This window comes from Pteropus alecto, unplaced genomic scaffold, assembly GCF_000325575.1.
Source record: "Pteropus alecto unplaced genomic scaffold, ASM32557v1 scaffold161, whole genome shotgun sequence".
Lineage (NCBI taxonomy): Eukaryota > Metazoa > Chordata > Mammalia > Chiroptera > Pteropodidae > Pteropus > Pteropus alecto.
Genome location: NW_006432943.1, coordinates 919921 through 939488, shown reverse-complemented (window position 1 = coordinate 939488; position 19568 = coordinate 919921). Strand labels below are relative to the sequence as shown.

Sequence of the window (19568 nt, the reverse complement as noted above, 5' to 3'; positions counted from 1 at the left end):
TGTTTCTAGGAATGTATCCATTTCTTCCAGATTGTCTAATTTGTTGGCATATAATTATTTATAGTATTATTTATAATTATTTGTATTCCTGTGGTGTCAGTTGCCACTTCTCCTCTTTCATTTCTGATTTTATTTATTCAGGTCCTCTCTTTTTTTTCTTAATGAATTTAGTTGAAAGTTTATCAGTTTTGTTTATTTTTTCAAAAATCCAGCTCTTGGTTTCACTGATCTTTTGTATTGATTTTTAAGACTCTATTTTATTTATTTCTGCTCTGATTTTTATTATTTCCTTCTTTCTACTAACTTTGGGCTTTGTCTTCTTATTTTTCTACTTCCTTTAGGTGTAAGGTTAGATCGTTTATGTGAGATTCTTCTTGTCTCTTGAGGTAGGCCTGCATTGCTATGAATTTCCCTCTTAGGACTGCTTTTGCTGATTCTGTGTTGACCCTGGAAGCACATGAGAGAGGCCATGCTGTGAACTGAGGCCAGCTGCCACCAGTACCTGGCCTAGGGCAGCTCAGCAAAAGGCCCAAGGCACCCTGAGGCCTGCTGCCACCTGCTGGTTATCTGTAAAGTTCAGCTGCCGAAAGAGCCTCAGGCAATATGTGAGTTGGATGAGGCAGGGTCTCAAAGAGTCATTAAGGTAAGGTGAATGATGTTCACCAAGTTAAAGTAGATTCAGATTTGGCACCACCGCTGAGTCTGGGGCCATTTTGCAAGAAGCACAGAGCACACTGAGGCCAGTCGCCACCTACTTGAGGCCCATGGACCTCCAAGAGTTGTCCATGAAAGACTTCAGCATGGGCTATATGGTGTCTGCCATCAAAAGAGTTTCAGGATGTACACAAGTTTGGTGAAGTGGGATCCCAGGGAGTCACCAACGTAGAGCGAGCTGAGTTCACCAGGCCAACGCAGACTCGTATTTGACTGTGTGGAGGGAGGGCTCAACACAGGGACAATGGTGGCTATCCCTACAGCCTTCACTTTAAAGCCACACAACTGAGTCTTTCCTTATATGTCTCTGGTGCCGCCAAGCCACCATACCTCCACAGGAGGCCAGAGTGAGTGCTTGGGAGCAAGGAAGTCTATGCGCAGGCTCTATAAGAGAATGCCTGTGTTTCCAGCAGCATTCCTTCTCTTCTAGACAAACAGAATCCCTGCTAATTTTCACATCCAGATGTTATGGTTGAGGCTCCTCATCTTAGCACTTGTGTTCCAGCCTGGGGAGCCCAGTGTGGGGCTGGGGCCCCTCACTCCTTAGAAAAGAACTCTGCAGCTGAGGTATCCCTCCTGATTATCAATCACCACATATGGGTATGGGATCAGCCCGTTTCTCATCTTTGCCCTTCCTACTAGTCTTTAGGTGGCTTCTTCTTTATATCCTTAGTTATAGGATTTCTGTTCAGCTAGTGTTCATATGGTTCTCCGGGCTGATTGTTCTATAATTTAGTTGTAATTTTAATGTGGTCATGGTAGGAGACAAGCATAACATTTACCTGCTCCACCATCTTGACAGGAATCTGGTTTCTCTATTAAGTTTTTATTTAACCTCTTTTATTAAAAAAGTATTTATTAGACATTTAGTAAATTAAGATAGATTTTGGGGCTTGGAAGTCAAGGATGAGGGTGTCCTGGTCCTGCTCCGCAAGCAGTCACCATTGAGTGGGGAAACATAAACCCATAAAACTAATTGTAATCCCCATCAGGATGTGGTAAATGCTGTAGATGTGCTAGTGGATGTGCTAGTGGTTTCCAGCACATCTCTCTCTGTGTTTATATTCCCTGGTTAAAACCCTTACTTATCTGTTCATTATAGCAAAGTTCCAAAAATAGCACTTTTACATTTTTTTTAAATTCATAGAGTGATTTAATAGCTTCTTACTCCTTTGTTCAATTGAGAAAAGAAGGCTTACCTATTTCTCAAGAGGATCAAGAGTTTTTGTACTTTCAATTTTCTGTAGGTATATATTTTTATAAAGAATTATAGTGCAAACTAAAGATTATTCTTCTATTGTCTAACACTTTAAAGACAAATTTCTCCTCAGAATATAATGAGAAACCTCTTGCTTACAAAAGCTGCTTGATGGGATTTTTAAAAAAATTAATAGGAGTACCTAAAAAATTCAATAAATCCCATGTTCTTCAAATAATTCAACTAAGAAATAAGGATAATACGGTTGCAGATAATGTACGTTTTCCATTGATAAATAACTATCTGTGTAGGTTGGTTTTCTACATTTTTTGTGATTTCTTATTGATAACAGTGAAAAATCGGAAATATGACATAATAAAAGAAGCCACATAATAAAAGATTAAGATTCAAGAGGCCTGAATTCTGGATATATTTGATTGCTAATTAATTGTTGACAAATTACTTACGCTCTTTGTATATTGTCTGTGTGGGAAGAAATTGGAGCAACATAACTCTGCTGGTGATCAGATGAAATACTACAGCATAACAAGGATCCATGAGTTGTCTCATGAAATGAGAATCTTCTAAGAAACATGGTTTGAAAGTAAACCCTAGTAGAGTATCCTGTCTCTAAAAGTAAATACATTATTTATTTTAAACTGCTAGGGTAGTAAATGAGGCACAGAGCTATAGGAGAGAAAAAAATAAACATTATTTTCAAATAAAAATTTTACATGGAAAGTAAATGGAATACTCTGAGTCACAACTAGACATATTCTGCTAGCTACAATATTTTTATTTTTTTTTTAAGTTCTAGAATATGCATCTATATTTTCTAGGTAGCAAAAGCTCATAGTAAGCAAAAAACTTCAAAGTCATTAAGAAAAGTCATGCTTCAGTTCTCTTCTTTATTCCTTTGCTTTAAAATCACTCTTACTAGAAATAGATATTCTGCATCAGTACTCAAATTTGGGAACTAATTTTAAAATAACTTCAACCTACACAAAGACTTTTTGGATAAAAAATAGCTGATTTTTAAAGATTTTTTTATTGATAATTTTTGAAGTTCAGTTTTAATCTTGACATGTAAAACATGAACTTAGTTTTTTGTTTACTGTTTTTTAAGTGTTATTGCCCATAGTAAATGGCTAGGATCATGGAGGCTAAGGAAATAGCTCACAGTCATACAGTCATTCAAGTAGTAGGGCCCAGATATTCCACCCAGAAATTCATTCATTTTCCACCAGAGCACTATCACAGTTGCAAAGTACTAGATAAACTAAACATGTATCATTTATTCATTTATTAAGCAAATATTTGGTGACAGCCTACCCTATACCAGATACTATTGTTAGTACTGGAATACAGCAGTGTGCAAAAGAGACAAAATTCCAACAATCAACAATGTACTGGTAAATGTTTAACATTTCGGGGCAGGGGAGGGAAGAGGACTTACTTGTAGCAACTGCTTATTTACATAATGTAATACTCCTATCATGATAGATTTTAATCTACCAACCTGTCATCACTGAGCTTAGAACTTGAGAAGAGATGAGCATAATCAACACTTGTGAATCTGTGTAACCTGGCTCTAGTGCCCCACTGAAACAATTCCTTCCCAAGTGGGAAATATACTCTAGCGGAGAGAAAGAAGCAACATACTAATTACAGGTATAGTATATCAGGATCAGATACTGAAAAGTATTATGGAGAAATAAAAGAAATTCAGGTAAGTTGAGTAGGCAGTATTGGATAAGAAGAAGCAATTTTAAGTACGATAGTCAGGAAAGACACCCTTAAGAATAACATTTGACAAAGCCCTGAAGGTGGTGAAGGAGTGGGCAAGTGGATCATAAAGGAAGAACATTTCAGGGAGGGGTCTCTATTAGCTAAATGGTAAAGGCTCCAGTATTTAGTATAGAAATTTTGAGTCTTGCCATAAGTGAGATGGGAAAATATTGATAGGTTTTCTGTTTCGTTTTTAGGCAAGGAGTGATATGATCTCACATTTTTCTAGTATCACTCTTGCTGATGTTTTTAGAGTAAACTATTTGGGGGTGAGGAAAGTTGGAAGCTCTTGCAATAATCCAAGCAAGAGGCAATGGTAGCTTGGACCAGAGTAGTAATAGAGAGAATGGTGAGGCATGGTGAAATTCCAGATGCGTTTTGAATGTAGAGCCAACAGAATTCGCTGTTACCCAAAAGATGATTCCAATGATTTTGTCTGAAGCAACTGAAAAGATGGATTTAGCATTAGAATTAGAGCAGAGCAATTTTAGAGGAAAGATTAGGGTTTGAAAGATGTATAGTTTAGTATGCCTATTAGACACCTAAGTATAGATGTAGAACATGAAGTTGGGCATATAAGTCTGGCTTGGGGGAAAGTTTTGGGTTGCAGATGTAACTGGGAGCACTCAAGATACTGATAATAATTGAAACACTGGGATTCAATGAAAGCACCAGTAGAGTAAATGTAAATTTATTTAAAATGGAGTTAGCTATTTAATAAACACATATTTCAGCACTGTCCTCAGTGCTTTACAAGTATTAACTCATTTAATTCACATAACTGTAGAAGATAAGTACTATTATTTTCCCCTTTTCACCCACACGAAAAAGAGAAACTGAAGCACAGAGAGGTTAACTAACTTTCCCAAGGTTATAAGTAAATGGTTAATAAGTGGTAGATCTTCAATTCCTAGCCAAGGCTGTCCGGATCCAGAATTCTTGTAAGAGAAGAAAAGTTGTCAAAAGGCCTTGAGGCTTGGACGCTATATTTAGAGGTCTGGGAGTTGAGGCAGATCAGTAAATCCTATTCATGGCAGGTAACATATTTTGCTTTTTCATAGCCATTCTAGCTATGCTCAGGAAGAGTAAATATATTAGTGTTTTGTTTCCCTTTATACTTTTGTATATGTTCTATAATAAGCACATATTAATAGAATCAGAAAAGATTGTATTAAAATTACAGAAGCTGCAGAGTTATTTTTTAAATCTTATTTTAATAGATGCATGCTGCAGAGCTATTTTTTAAATCTTATTTTAATAGATGCATATCATTCTCTGTTTATAGCACAGCTAAATGAGGAGATACAGTAAAAATCATTACAGAAAAACAGAAGTAAAGCTATCTGCTGGGGTGTGAATAGAGTTACCATAAAATTTATTGTCCAAAGAAAAATTCCTGAGAGTAAAAGAGAGCACTATTAATTATACAGTGACAACAGGCTTAGGTTAGGACTACCCTAAACATACCTAAGTATAGGCACCTCAGGTAGTTTCTTAATAGAGTTCATATAAATACAAGAGAACAGACTCTTATGTGGTCCATGCACACTACTACCCATTGTGGCCACCTTTTTCCTGTTCGTTATTGGTTAAATTTATTTCTTTTTTCATTCATAATTGTTATCATTTTGTTTTTTACCAGCTATTGGTTAGAACTGGACATCAGCAAACTGAGCACCACATGCCTGTTATCACACATGGCTACTGGAGATATGCTACTTCGGACTCATCAGTCTTTCAGGTGAGAAATAATAACAGACTTCATCTCTTTTGATGATTAAAGTCTCATTTCAAGGATTTGAAAAGAAATATTAAAAGTGTTAAGTATAAGTAAACTCTAGTAAGAAATTCCTTTACACTGTGATTAAATATTATATTTATAATCATTAAAAAGAATTCTCTTTATTCTTATTCTAATTTAAATTAATTGGAAAAGAAAAAATCTAAGTATCCACTTCTATTTCCTAAGCTACTTTTAATATTACAGAAATGCTAACTTTGGTGTGGAACATGTGCAAGATGGAATGGCAAAGTGGAAATACAAGGGAATATACTGTACCTTGTTTTACCTGTAAGGAACACACACCTGACAAAAGGCAATTTTCACATCCAAGGTTGGTTCACTGCAGTAGTACAATAAATGGAGGCTCATAAATACCTATAGGAAAAAGGGGTGGCATGAATTTCCAAATCACCTAATTATCATTTAATAGTATAAACTTTAATGTAATTCAAATTATATAGAAGGTGTTTAAGTATAATCCTTATTCAAACCACTACTAGGTACTTTTCACAAATCATAAATATTAAATAATAAAGTAAAAAAGTTCTAGCTTCTATAATAATCAAGGTCATCATAATCATAAAGACTAGCTAAGAAATTGGATATACTTAATAAGCTAAAATTAAGTATATCCTATTACATAGCAGTTTCATTTCTAGGCATCTAACTTTAAAAATTCTCAAATATACACACAAGAGGTTATATATATAAGGATGTTTATTGTAGAATAAAGGGACTATTAAATAAAATGTAATTTATAATAGAACTACCTTCAGGACTTAGAATAATTGAATTAGAGCTTAAGGTATCAGCATAAATAAAATTTTCAAACATGATGTTGAGTGGGGAAAAGAGCAAATTCAAAAGGATATGAAGATCACTATATTATTATGTAAAAATTTTAAATATACAAAATAATAATGTGCACTGCTTTGTTATATAACCATAAACCATAGAATAAAGCAAATAACACTGTATATTAACATTTGTTTAATCATAGTGGTAAGTACAAAATTTTCAATTATATTATTTTCTATATGTTTGAAATATTTTATAGTTCTGTAAAGTTTTAAGGAGAGAATAAAAATTATCTAATGTTGGAAATGCTATATTAGGCACTGAGTCACTTGGGAATAATGAGGCGGCATCAGAGAAGCCCAACTAAAATATTATTCAGTTCAATTAAACACATTTTGTTGAATGTTTATTGTGTGCAAGACACAATTCTTTGAGATTAAAAAATTTCAAAACCACTATTGACGCAAGACTTATTTTTGGCAATATGAATGCTTAGATATCCTGAAAACTACTCTCAATGCAAAACTCTTTAAAAAGTTAGATGAAATATACAAACTATCTTTTAAAATGCATAGCTGAGCTGCCAAAAAAAAAATGCAAGAAAAATTTTGATATGCTGAAAACAATGTGAGAGGATCTGTGCAGAGAAAGAAGTAAATGAGCTGAAGCCATTACTTATCCTCAGGACATTTGCTGATGTCTGAAGACTAGAACTTTAGTTTTTATTTTTATTTATTTATTATTAAAAATTATTTCAGTGACATTGATCAACAAACTACAATAAGTTTAAAGTGTACAATTCAACAGTATGTCATATATATATTACACTGTGTGTTCACCACCCGTAGTTAGATTTCCTTCCGTCACCACTTATTTGACATTTTACCCCTATCTACCTCTCCCCTCCCCAGTTTCCTCTGGTAACCAATAGTCCACTGTCCATGTCCATGAGTTTCTGTTTGTTTGTCATTTTGTTTGTTGCTTTTAAGTCTATATCCCACATATAAGTGATATGTGATTTTCAACTTTTTCTGTCTGGCTTATTTTGCTTAGCATGATTATCTCAAGGTCCATCCATGTTGTTGGAAATGGCAGTATTTCATCTCTTCTTATGGCTGAGTAATATTCCATTGTATATATGTACCACAGCTTCTTTATCCAATCATCTATCGTAGGACACTTCAGGTGCTTTTATGTCCTGGCCACCATAAATAATGCTGCTATGAACATCGGGGTGCATATCTCTTTTCGGATAAATATTTTCAGGTTTTTTGGGTAAATACCCAGTAGAGGGATTGCTGGATCATATGGTAGTTCAATTCTTAGTTTCTTTGAGAAAACTCCATATTGCTTTACATAGTGTCTGTACCAATTTGCAGTCCCACCAGCAGTATATGAGGATTCGTTTTTCTCTGCATCCTCTCCAACACTTGTTATTACTTGCCCTGTTGATTCTAACAGGTGTGAGATGGTATTTCATTGTGGTTTTGATTTGTATTTCCCTAATAGCTACTGAAGTTGAGAATCTTTTCATAGGTCTGTTGCCATTTGTACATCTTCTTGGGAGAAGTGTCTGTTCAGGTCCTCTGTCCATTTTTTAATTGGATTATTTGTTTTTGTTGTTATTAAGTTGTATGAGTTCTCTGTATATTTTGGATATTAGGCCCTTATCAGAGGCATTGTTTGCAAATATATTTCCCCATTTGAATGGTTGCCTCTTTGTCTTGTTGACAGTTTCTTTTATTGTGCAGAAGCTTTTTAGTTTGATACAATCCCATTTATTTATTTTTGCTTTTACTTCTCTTGTCTTTGAGGTCAAATTCATAAAATCCTCTTGAAGTCCATAAGTTTAGTATCTGTGTTTTCTTCTATGCAATTTACTGTTTCAGGTCTTATATTCAGGTCCCTAATTCATTGTGAGTTAATTTTAGTGTGTGGTGATAGACAATAGTCAATTTTCTTTCTCTTACAGGTGGCTTTCCAGTTTTCCCAGCACCATTTATTGAAGAGGCTTTCCTTTCTACATTGTAAGATTTTGGCCCCTTTATTGAAAATTATTCACCCATGTAAATGGTGGTTTATCTTCTGGATTCTCAGAAGTGGAACAATTCTGTTCCACTGGTCTGTGTGTCTGCTTTTTTTTTTTTTACCATGCCATTTTGATTATTGTCACTTTGTAGTATAATTTGAAGTCAGGCAAAGCGATTGTTCTCCAGCCTTGTTCTTTTTTCTCAGAATTGCTTTGGCTACTTGGGTCTTTGGTGCTTCCATAAAATTCTGATGATTATTTTGTCCTATTTCTTTAAAAAATGGCTATAGGAGTTTGAAGGGGATTGCATTAAATCTGTACAATACTTTAGGTAATAAGTCATTTTAACTATGTTGATTTTTCCAATCCAAAAACATGGAATATTTTTCCATTTCTTAGTGTCTTCTTCAGTTTCTTTTAATAGTGTCATAAGTTTCATTGTACAGGTCCTTTGTATGTTTCATTAGGTTTATTCCTAGGTATTTTCTTCTTTTTGTTGCAATTGCAAAAGAATTTTTTTCCATTTCTTTTTCTGACAATTCATTATTAGAATATAGGAATGCTTTAGATTTTTAAACATTGATTTTGTATCCTGAAACTTTACTATTTGTTTATTATTTCTGGTAGTGTTTTAGGGGAGTCTTTAGGGTTTTCTATATAGAGAATCATGTCATCCACAAATAGTGACAGTGTGACTTCATTTCTTACTTGGACGCCTTTTATTTCTTTCTCTTGCCTGATTGCACTTGCTATGACTTCTATTATTATATTGAATAATAGTGGTGATAGCAGACAGCCTTGTCTTGTTCCTGATCTTAGAGGAAAGTTTTTTAGTTTTTCACCATTAAGTATAATGTTGGCTGAGAGTTTGTCATATACGGCCTTTATTATATTAAGGTATTTACCTTCTATGCTGATTTTGTTGTGTTTTGATCATAAATGGGTACTGTATCTTGTTAAAGGCTTTTTCTGCATTTATTGATATGATCATATGATTCTTATTTTTTATTTTGTTTGTGTGGTGTATCACATTAATCAATTGCATATGTTAAACCATCAGTGTGCCCCTGGGATGAAGCCCATTTGATCATGGTGTACAATCTTTTTAATGTGTTGTTGTATTTGATTTGCTAGTATCTTATTTAGGATTTTGCATTTGTGTTTAATGAGAGATATTGGTTTGTCATTTTCTTTTTTTGTGTTATCTTTACTGGGTTTTGGTATCAAGGTAATGTTGGCCTCATAAAGTGAGTTAGGAAGTATTGCCTCCTTTTCAATTTTTTTGGAACAGTTTCAGAAGAATAGGTATTAAATCTTCTTTAAATGTTTGGTAGAATTCACTGGTGAAGCCATCTGGTCCTGGACTTTTACTTTTTGGTAGTTTTTTGATGATTGTTTCAATTTCCATACTGCTGATCAATCTGTTTAGAGTTTCCAGTTGTTCATGACTCAGTCTAGGAAGGTTGTATATTTCTAAGAGCGTGTCTATTTCTTCTAGGTTATTAAATGTGGTGTTAGAACTTTAGTTTTTATAGGGCAGAATACAGTGCACAGGAAACAAAGTTTAGAACTTATCTATAGTGGGAAGTCACATTGGAGACACCTACAAAAAGTTTATAATAGGAGGTTCTAAACAAATTTCCGAGGCATGCAAAACAATCCCAGAAGAAAAGTCTGAATTGCAAGAAAAAAATGTGTACATGGGAGCTAGCATAGATTTTTCAAATTTAAGAAAGAATGAAAGGACAAGAATATGTATGACATTTCTGAAGAATAAGGTGGGCATATATCTGTGGGGCATTGGGAGGAAATTGTTCTATCAGAGATTAAGATTTATTATAAAGTTCTAGTCAGTAAAGGTATGTGGAGTTGATGCAGAGATAGACTATCAATTAATAGATAACAGAGCAGAAACAGAACATACATATACAGAAACCTGATTATGTTTTATTATGTTAATATAGTCAGTTAAATCTGATTATGTTAAAGATATCTGGGGAATAAAGAAACTATGCATTAAATCCTGCAGAGACAACTGGTCTATGAATATGGGGGATGAAAAGAGAGGAAGTACATCCTTGTTGGGAGATAATTCTTTATGAGCCTCTCACATTTCTGCATGTCTTACAAACAGAAGCACTGGCTGCCTTTATTCCAGACAATCTTCTTAAAGATGGTTATACAACAAACGAGAGAAAGGAAGTATCTCTCTCTGGAGCTAAGGCCAAGTCATTATTTTTCAGTGTGACATAAATAAGGTGTCCCTCTGGGGCAACAGTCAGGCATGCTTACTACACATTACAAAAATTTGGATTCCCTAAGGTTAAGTTTCCTCTTCTATAACATAACTGTATGTGCAGTAGTCACCTGACCTTTTTTGAATCACCCAGAGGAACTGTCACTGATGCTGATACTCTAGCTACTGCTATTGATGTGAATAATAAAGACTTCTGTATCTGACCCAGGAATCTTGTGTCTTCTGCCAGTATCCATGAAACTGTGGCAGGCTAACTTGTTAGCTTGCAAGTAGAGTAACATCTTAGACTCTTCAGAGTTTTTGACAGTCCTTACCTCATATTTTGCACAAAAACAATTCCAGATGAATTGAAAATTTCAGGAAAGGCCAAACTTTAAATATTATCCAAGGAAATGTAGTTACAACCATATATTCTACGACACTGCTAAATTCATTTATTAAATCTAGTCAATATTTTGTGGATTGTTTACGATTTTCTTGATACACAGAAAGGTTGTCTGCAAGTTAAGATAGTTTTTACTTTTTCCTTTCCAATTTTTTTTTTTTTTTTTTTTTTTTTGCCTAATTGCCCTGCCTCCAGTACAATGCTGAATAGAAATAATGAGATGATGATGATCTTTGCTGATGATCTCAGATGTATTTATCCATTTACATTGAAAGCAATTATGGTTGTTATTGAGTTTAAATCTACCATTGTACTATTTGTTCTGTATTTTGCCCCTATGTTCTTTATTCAATTTTTCCTCCTTTCCAGGCTTTTTTAGAAGAACTGAGTATCTTTTTGTTTTCCATTTTATTTTACCTAATAGTGTATTAGTTATATTTCTTTTTGTTCTTTTCTAGTTGTTATCCTAGAGTTTAAAATATGCCTTTTTAATATTTAGCAACCTAGCTTCCAATAATATTATTCTACTTTACATATAGTTTAAGAAACTTACAATAGTATTCTTTGAGTTCTCCCTCTAGTACTTTGAGCTATTATTGTCATGTATTTTACTTATCCATATTTTATAAACTCCATAGCACATTGATATTATTTTTACTTTAAATAGGCAATTCTATTTTAAAGAAATTAAGAAATTACAAAGAAATATTTTATATTTACTCACATATTTTTAGTTATACTCCTTTGACATCTTTCTTTAAGTTTATTCTTAGGCACTTATATTTTTGATGTTATTATAAATGGTATTTTAATTTTATTTATATTTTCAAAATGCTCATTTCCAGCCTTTAAAATACATTGTTGCATTATTGTTTCATTATCTTGTAGCATACACTAAATGGGGAATTGTTCCCCCAGCCACTCTATTCTTTTCCTCAGTTTTCTCACAGCACTTTGTTTATACTTATAATATAAATATATTATAATATTGTGACTTTTTATTCATGTATTTGTTCCATACTACATTATTACCTTTTCAGGAAAAGTGTTTATGTTTTATTCATGTTCACCACCCCAGGGCCCAGAACTATTCCTAATAAATAGCTAATAATGAGTAAATGTTTTTCAAATAAAAGGAAAATCAAATTTTAAAAATTTCTTTCCTTCTACATACAAACCTAAGTATTTTAATTAGCTCCTCATAATTAGACCTGTGAGTTTTCAATAAATTTGATTCTAACAAATTAGGAATAAGGAATTTGCAGTAGTAGAATTATGAAAAAGTCCACCACAATGGCCCTCAGAAATGCTACCCAGCAGGGTGGTCTTAGTTCTATATTGATGAACTGGACATGTGGGAAATAATAACATCCAGCCCACCACCTGAAATGAACCAATGTATTTTAATTTTAATGAATAAATAATCTTGCTATGAAAAGCAAGCATTCTGACCTTCCCTGCTTTGCATTATGAAGACTCCAAATGTAGCACCATGACTAAGCCGCTCAGTCACTGCAGAATCTTCTTATTCCACAAAAGGAAGTTAAAAGAAAAAGAATGCTCTTTATGATAATCTCAATGAATTATAGAAAACTAGTTTGGTAATTAATTATATTTCTTGATAGCATGGCAGAGAGCATTAGGTACCATTGCATAGAAACAACATAAATGGCAGGGCATTATCTCTATATTAGTCTAAAGTGGAATTAGAATATTTTGGTGTAATATAGGACAGGTGAGTAGCTTGAAAAGGGAAGGGATAATAACTAGGGAGTTTAGTACTTTCAATTACTGGTTGTTCTGAAAAGAGCCCCATGCATGTATTCCTCGCCATGTACTAACTGAGTTTCTTCTCATTACATACCTATACAACTAAACAGATACTCTGAGCAAAGCAGTAGGGCAAGTTGTGTGAATGAGATACACTTAAGAATTTATTAGGTTGAACTGGTGCACAGCAGCTACTATGAAAGACTGAAACTATGAAGTGTTTTAATAGCTTAGATCAATACTTAGATTCTTCTATATATAAGATGTGACAGGAGGTTTGAGAACCTTCACAGATGTAAAAAATCAAATTTTCTGGGCAACTCCAAGCTCCCAGTTTGTCACTGAAATGCAAAATATACAAAAGAAAACACCAAATGAACTAGTGATTATAAAAAAAATTTTAAGGTCCAGCAGTTCCTAAGCTGAATTGGTATTTAACAAACTCATTATCTATAAATAATTTTTGTTTTTATTACATATCAGGTTTATTACAAATGATTCTCTTAATAGTCTACAAGCATATGTATACTATCAGAATACAAAGTCATTGTTAATTATAAAAAAACACTCTCTTCTATGCCCAAAAGGATTCTCTCAACTATGCAAAAAATAAATGAAAAGTAAATATTTCTTGAATTATCTTTTCAAGTGCTGAAATAGAAAATGGAATTAAATCTAATTTGCTATTAAGAACTGTGCCTAGGCTCACTTTAAGATATTAATAAATCCTTAGGTCTAAAGACTATCATTTATAACAGAGGTTAGTAAACTGTTATAAATGGATCAAATTCAACTCACCATTTGTTTTATAAATAAAGTTTTATTGGAACATAGCCATCCATTAGTTTACATATCGTTTATGGTTGTTTTCACACTATATTGGCATTGTTGAGCAATTATTTTAGGGACTGGATGGCCTGCAGAGTGTAAAATATTTACTATCTGTCCCTTTAGAGAAAGATGTTGCCAGTCCCCTATCTACGAACATCATTAGTTTCAGTATAAAGGCAAAAACATTTTACTATGTCTCTAATTATAAGTATATAAAGATACAAAACACTTTCTAATAAATAATTTTAATAAATATTATCTTCCAAGAAATCTGTGCTTCTCTATATCTAAAAGTCATATATCTCTTAAAATATTGTTCATGTAACAAGATGATTGCTTCCACAGAAATCCTTTGATAAATTTAGTTAATAGGAGTTAAAGCAACAGATAGAGACTAGGATGTAAAAGATGGGAATGAGGCAAATGCATAAGAAATAGGATGGAGTATTATGAAAGAAGATATAAAATAAGAGATGAGGAAATGGTGAGATTCACCAATTCAAGAATTACAATGCACACAAACGTTTCTAAGCTTTCTTAATTTTAAACACACAGCACTGCTTCTGGTCCTGGAAACCTGTTAGAGTTAGGTAACATGGAAACTCTTACATCACAAAACTCTAGATGAGCTGGGTAAACTCTAACAAAATAAATGTTAATGGACACCTGAATTTACATTTAAAAACAAAAATTGCAAGTGGTGTTCAGATATTGGCTCCTACAAATTAGAAGCTGATTGTGCACATCTCTTCCCAACCCTGTGCTTGATGACACCTCTTCAGTTGCTTAAAATTGGCTGTGGCATAAATTTTAATACCATGGAAACTGGCAAGTGCTACAAATCAGAGTACTTTTTTTTCAGAGAACTGGTGATTAAACATTTGCTAGCACATGACTGGAAGTTACCAGGTACCAGGACTAAAAGAAGAAACTGAAAGATGAATTACAAATTTCCAGAAATATCACAAGGAAAGAAAGCAAACACCACAAGTGAGAATCATCAGATACTATAAAAGAAGTATTACCACCACAAGAACTTACATGATTAAAAAAAAAAAAAAAAAACAATTGGAAAGACAACAGGTAGGAATGAGCAAAATCATTAAATAGTAAGAATAAGAAATAAATGCCATAGAAATAAGCTATCACCATGATAAGAAGAATTGATATATTTGAAAATACACTAAACAGAAATTGTGGGGAAAAGTAGCTTTTAAATTAAAAGCCAGATCAGTTACTGGTTAAATAGAAACAGTTGCACTAACCAACTGGAAGGAAATTACAGAAATTTATCAGAATAATAAAGAAGTGGAAAATATAAAAATATGAAAGATTGAGAGGTGTAGACAATAGAATAATAACATGCAGAATCAATATAATGGACATTCTAGAGGAGCAAAGCAAATAAACAGAATGGACAAGTGCCAATATTCAAGTGATAAGGACAGTTAATTCTCCTAAAGAGCTGAAAAAGTAATGAAGTCCTTAGTAGGATAAAGATAAATCTATGCCTAGAAATATTATGAAGAACTGTAGAACAGCCAAACAGAGATTAAATCTTAAAAGCAACTACAGATAAGAGTTAGAAACCACATAAAAGAACAACTGGATTGAAGGAAGATTGATGGATATAAAACAAAGTATAAAAGTAGGAAAAATGATACTTTTGAAATAAGTTGATTTAAGACACAAAATGGAATCAACATGATTAGAATAAAACATAAAAACGAAAGATCAGTTTATCACCAGCGTAAAATGTAAAGTAAAGTTCTTTACTTTTGATGAGAAAATTTCTAATTTTGATGACAAAACATAGTATGATTTACAACCAGTTGGAAGAACTAATTAACATTAAAGTTCACCTTTCCCTTCACCAAGGGGAGAGACAGACACCAAGCAAAGTATTCAGTACAAAATAACCCCAATATAAAATGGCCTTTTAAGTAATTTTTTTAAAAAGTTTTCAGCTTAATAGAAAATAAATTTAAAATAAGATATTATTTTACTTATTAAATTGTTAAAGTTTTTTTGATGATAAATATTCAATGCAGAGAAACAGATATACCCTGTTACCTTCCTCCTAGATGCACATTCTCTCAATATCTCATTTCATTCATGTCTACCTGATATAAAATAAGCACTAAATAAATATTCGAGGGATGAATTAATAGATATTGAAAGTAAAAATTAGTACAAAGTTTGGGGAAGTAGGTAGCTTGACAACGAGGTATTTAATTACTTAAAAAATGCATTGAAGATTTTATGCTAAAGATATCAAGTATCTGTACAAAGATGAATCTAAAGGAATGTTCTCCACAGCATTATTTATAGTAAAATCATTGGAAAACTAAATGCTCAATAAAAATGGACATAAAATAACTACTGTAAAAGCAATTTCTTTTAGCTATTTATAAATTATAATATGGATAAATGTTCACAATATATTATAAAATAGAGAAACATAATAAAATGTATTACAATATGTCCCCAATCTTCTAAAACTAAATAGATATGAATGTAGTTTTATAGAGATAGAAATGTGCACATATTTGTCGCTTTCTGCTTTTGTGTATTTTCCAGTTTTACAATAAAGACTACATCTTTTTAGTAAGGAAAAATGTTATTACAGCATATGGTAAAATAACAGATGCAAAGTTTTTGAACTGAAAGAAAACATAGCAAGCATCTAAGCAACTTCTTTTCCTGGATGAGAAACTTGAGGCCTAAATGATAAATGTTAGAAAATCTTCCAAATTTATACATATCTTCAGTGAGGCAATAAGACTCCGATCCAAATGTATCAAATGCATTACAGCAAACACAGATTAAATTTTCAAAATGTTGGCTAGCAAACATTTTAAATATATTAGAAATGGCTTCTCAGGAACTGATTCTTTGCTCTTCTAATTGCTCCTAAAATGCATATATATGGAGCCTGAACCTAGACACAAGTATTTTACTTATTTTTCTAAAATATCTTGTACAGAATTATACACAATTATTAACATAGACAGATTTTTCATTATCCTTATAATTTGTAAAATTAATAAAATATTTCTTGAATTAGTTCTAATGATCTAATAGGCTTAACAGACACCACCCATTCAGATCTCACTATCAGTCTTAAAGGTATTGTGCCCAGGTGAAGTATCTAAATCACTATTCTTTATCTAGTTATATTTTCTTCAACATTTATCAAGACTTTTTGCCATTTAAATATCGAGAGGTATAAAACTCAGCTCCTTAGTTACTGAATGAAACCCTATATACCTACCAGCACCAGAGCCACCACTCTACACACAGAATGCTCAGTATCTAACATCCTCATGCTCCATACATCTGTAATCATTTCTAGGTTTGTGTGTGTATGTGTGTGAACTACACATGGTCTTTTATTCTAAAGAGTTACTGAAGAGAAAAGATGGTGTATTTTTCCTTAGTGATTCCACATTAATAATATAATATTTGTAAGGCAAGTGCTATATGTGTTTTATATATACAATTTAATAGATAATTAAATAACATTTTACATCAGAGAGAATAAATACATATATACTACAAGTACCAAAGAGTAAAACAGCAATAGTGTTAACACACAAAAGCATTTTGATTTCTAGTCAGAATTATAATATCTATAAACATCTTTAATATTAACCTTATTTGAAAAGAAAATTCAAACTTCCATCACATAGATTTTATATATTTAGTAGTCACTCTATATCAGGCACTATACTGGGGACTCCATGTATAAAAGAGAACAATTCAAAGATAAAAGGCCACGACTAATGTCTTCAAGGAATTCCTATTAAAATATTGTACGTATATTGGGTATTTTTAAATCCTCAAAGTTAAAATTTTTCTATTAGAGTAACTTTTAAATTTTTCTAAGGATGGACTTTTTAAAATATGTTTATTTTAACATGAATGGGAATGATAATACATCTTAAGCAAAAACAAGGAATGAAACTTTGGGCCATTAAAAGGCAGAACGAAATCTTAATTCCACCGAACAAGTAGCATTATTGCTTTAATTATGCATCCTCAGAATAACTAGGCCAGCAGGGGCTCTTAATTAGGTGAAATGTCAACTTGAATCCTGGAGAGGTGTTGAACTTACATGAACAAATTCATCCCTTAAGTGATGTGGAAAAATTTAACAATATAAATGAGAATAAATTCCGAGGTCACTCTATCTTCCAGTCACTTAGCCACTGAATTGGAGTGAAGAAGGCAAGAGGAAAATGATTTGTAAAAATAATTAACCGTAAACTCTGAAGTAGAGATAAGTAAAAAGAAGGATGGAAATAGAAGCAGTTTTTTCCAGGGCTTCAAACCAATTCTTCTTGTAGGGACGGATTTATCACCACGCAAAGCCCCAGATATAAGGTTTGCCGCCCCTCCTTTTCATCTATACATCTTTCTGTCCTCTCCACTTTCCTCTTTCTACTGCTTTACTGTACTTCACAAGCACACATGCAAACCTAGAGCCTCTCCCACTGTCTCCTTCATGGTTTCTTCCCACTCTGTCGTTTGGAGGAGAGATTTCTCTGACTAGCTCCTTTCGGCAGGCATAATGAGCACACATCCTGTCTTGCACAGCAAAATCTTTTTAAATTCTAAAGTAAAGTACAGACTTAAAGAATTACAAGTGCAAACAGACACTCATTTTGTTTAGCAGCATAAAGGTTTCTTTATATTAGTCACACTTCATAGGATGAAGAAAGAAAAGGAGGATATTTGGAATATTGCCTGCACAAACTCACATCACAACCCAAATGCTCAAGCAGAATAAGCCATTAACTCACATAAGGGCAAATGTTTCCTTAATATATTCTTTTAACTTAACCCAGGTGCAGGAGATATTTTAAAAGAATATTTCTTATGAGAATAATATATTTATTATTTCAGGAGATGTAGAAATATACACTATTATTGTTTCTAGTTTGTTAAAAAGATTGTAGCAAATTTAATCTAGTAACCCTTAACCTTTTAGAGTAAGGTCATTTCTTTAATGATAACTAACAGACAATTTGAAGACTTTTTACTTCAAATAATTAAGTATTTCATAGGAAAAATCTTTTATATTCTTTAAGTAGAATATTAATATTCTCACATTCAAATGGTTTTGATCACCTGCTGGTGTATACCAAAGCGAATTATAGATTATGGGATGAGGTAAAGAGAAGGGAGCAACCACCTACTGAAAGCCATCTACAGATGACGCTTTCTGTTAAGTGCTTTTTATTAATAAATTAATTGCTTTAATATTTCCTTTCTAAAAACATGCATATGAATTATAATATATTACCTAATTTTACAACATAAATCTGCACACGTTTTTGCAAAGCTTATTGTTAGAAATTTTCCTACCTCCAATTTAAGTAAATTATGCAATACTGAGTTGTTTTTTAAAAAAATATTTTAAAATGTACCCTATATAAATGTTAACAAAATTAATTTTTTTTTAATGTGTAAACAGATCAAAAAGCATTTTAATATGGCCCATGACAAAATAAAATGTTAAGCCATTTAGTTTGGCTTAATTTTTTTTATCTGTGACATTTTATGATTAGTTGAAATGTCACAACAAACAATAAAGTTCAAATAAAGCCATTAGAAGGCTGATTTGTATTTAGCCATCACTTATAAGAGCTACTCAAGCCAAATGCATCATCCACAGTAAGAAAACAAAAACAAAAACAAAAATAAATAAAAAACATGGTTGACAAAATCCTGTACTAAAGTTTTGACCTCTGTTTTTGAATTGCGCAATGGTTAATATGGAAAAATATAAGACCATTATAGGAGTAATATGATTTCAAAAGAATATAAGAATTATGAATCCTGCCCATCTCTTTTTGAAAATAACAGCAAAGGCTTTACATTTTGAAAAGTAGACTGGGTGGAGGTAGAAAAGAAAGGCCACTGAGTCATGAGTCTTCCTTAAGTTCTATTTAGTATTAACATATAAAAAATGACAGAGGAATATTTTCTTTTCTCTCTTTACATAAATCT

The 19568-nt window shown here is 32.5% G+C and overlaps 1 protein-coding gene across 24 annotated transcripts in view; it reads right to left on the bottom strand.

Annotated features, from left to right (window-relative positions):
- Positions 1-19568, bottom strand: part of MAPK10 (mitogen-activated protein kinase 10) — a 437658-nt gene that overhangs the window by 143831 nt on the left and 274259 nt on the right. For 21 of the 24 annotated variants that reach the window (XM_025043836.1, XM_015586056.2, XM_015586057.2 and 18 more), the window contains one exon: positions 5787-5858. The exons of 1 other annotated variant lie outside the window; for it this stretch is intronic. In XM_025043836.1, the coding sequence (XP_024899604.1) occupies positions 5787-5852 (66 nt within the window). In that variant the 5' untranslated portion in view covers positions 5853-5858. Of the gene's footprint in view, positions 1-5759; positions 5859-19568 lie in introns of all 24 variants that reach the window. 2 more of the 24 variants (XM_006907575.3, XM_025043838.1) reach the window with 2 other exon arrangements.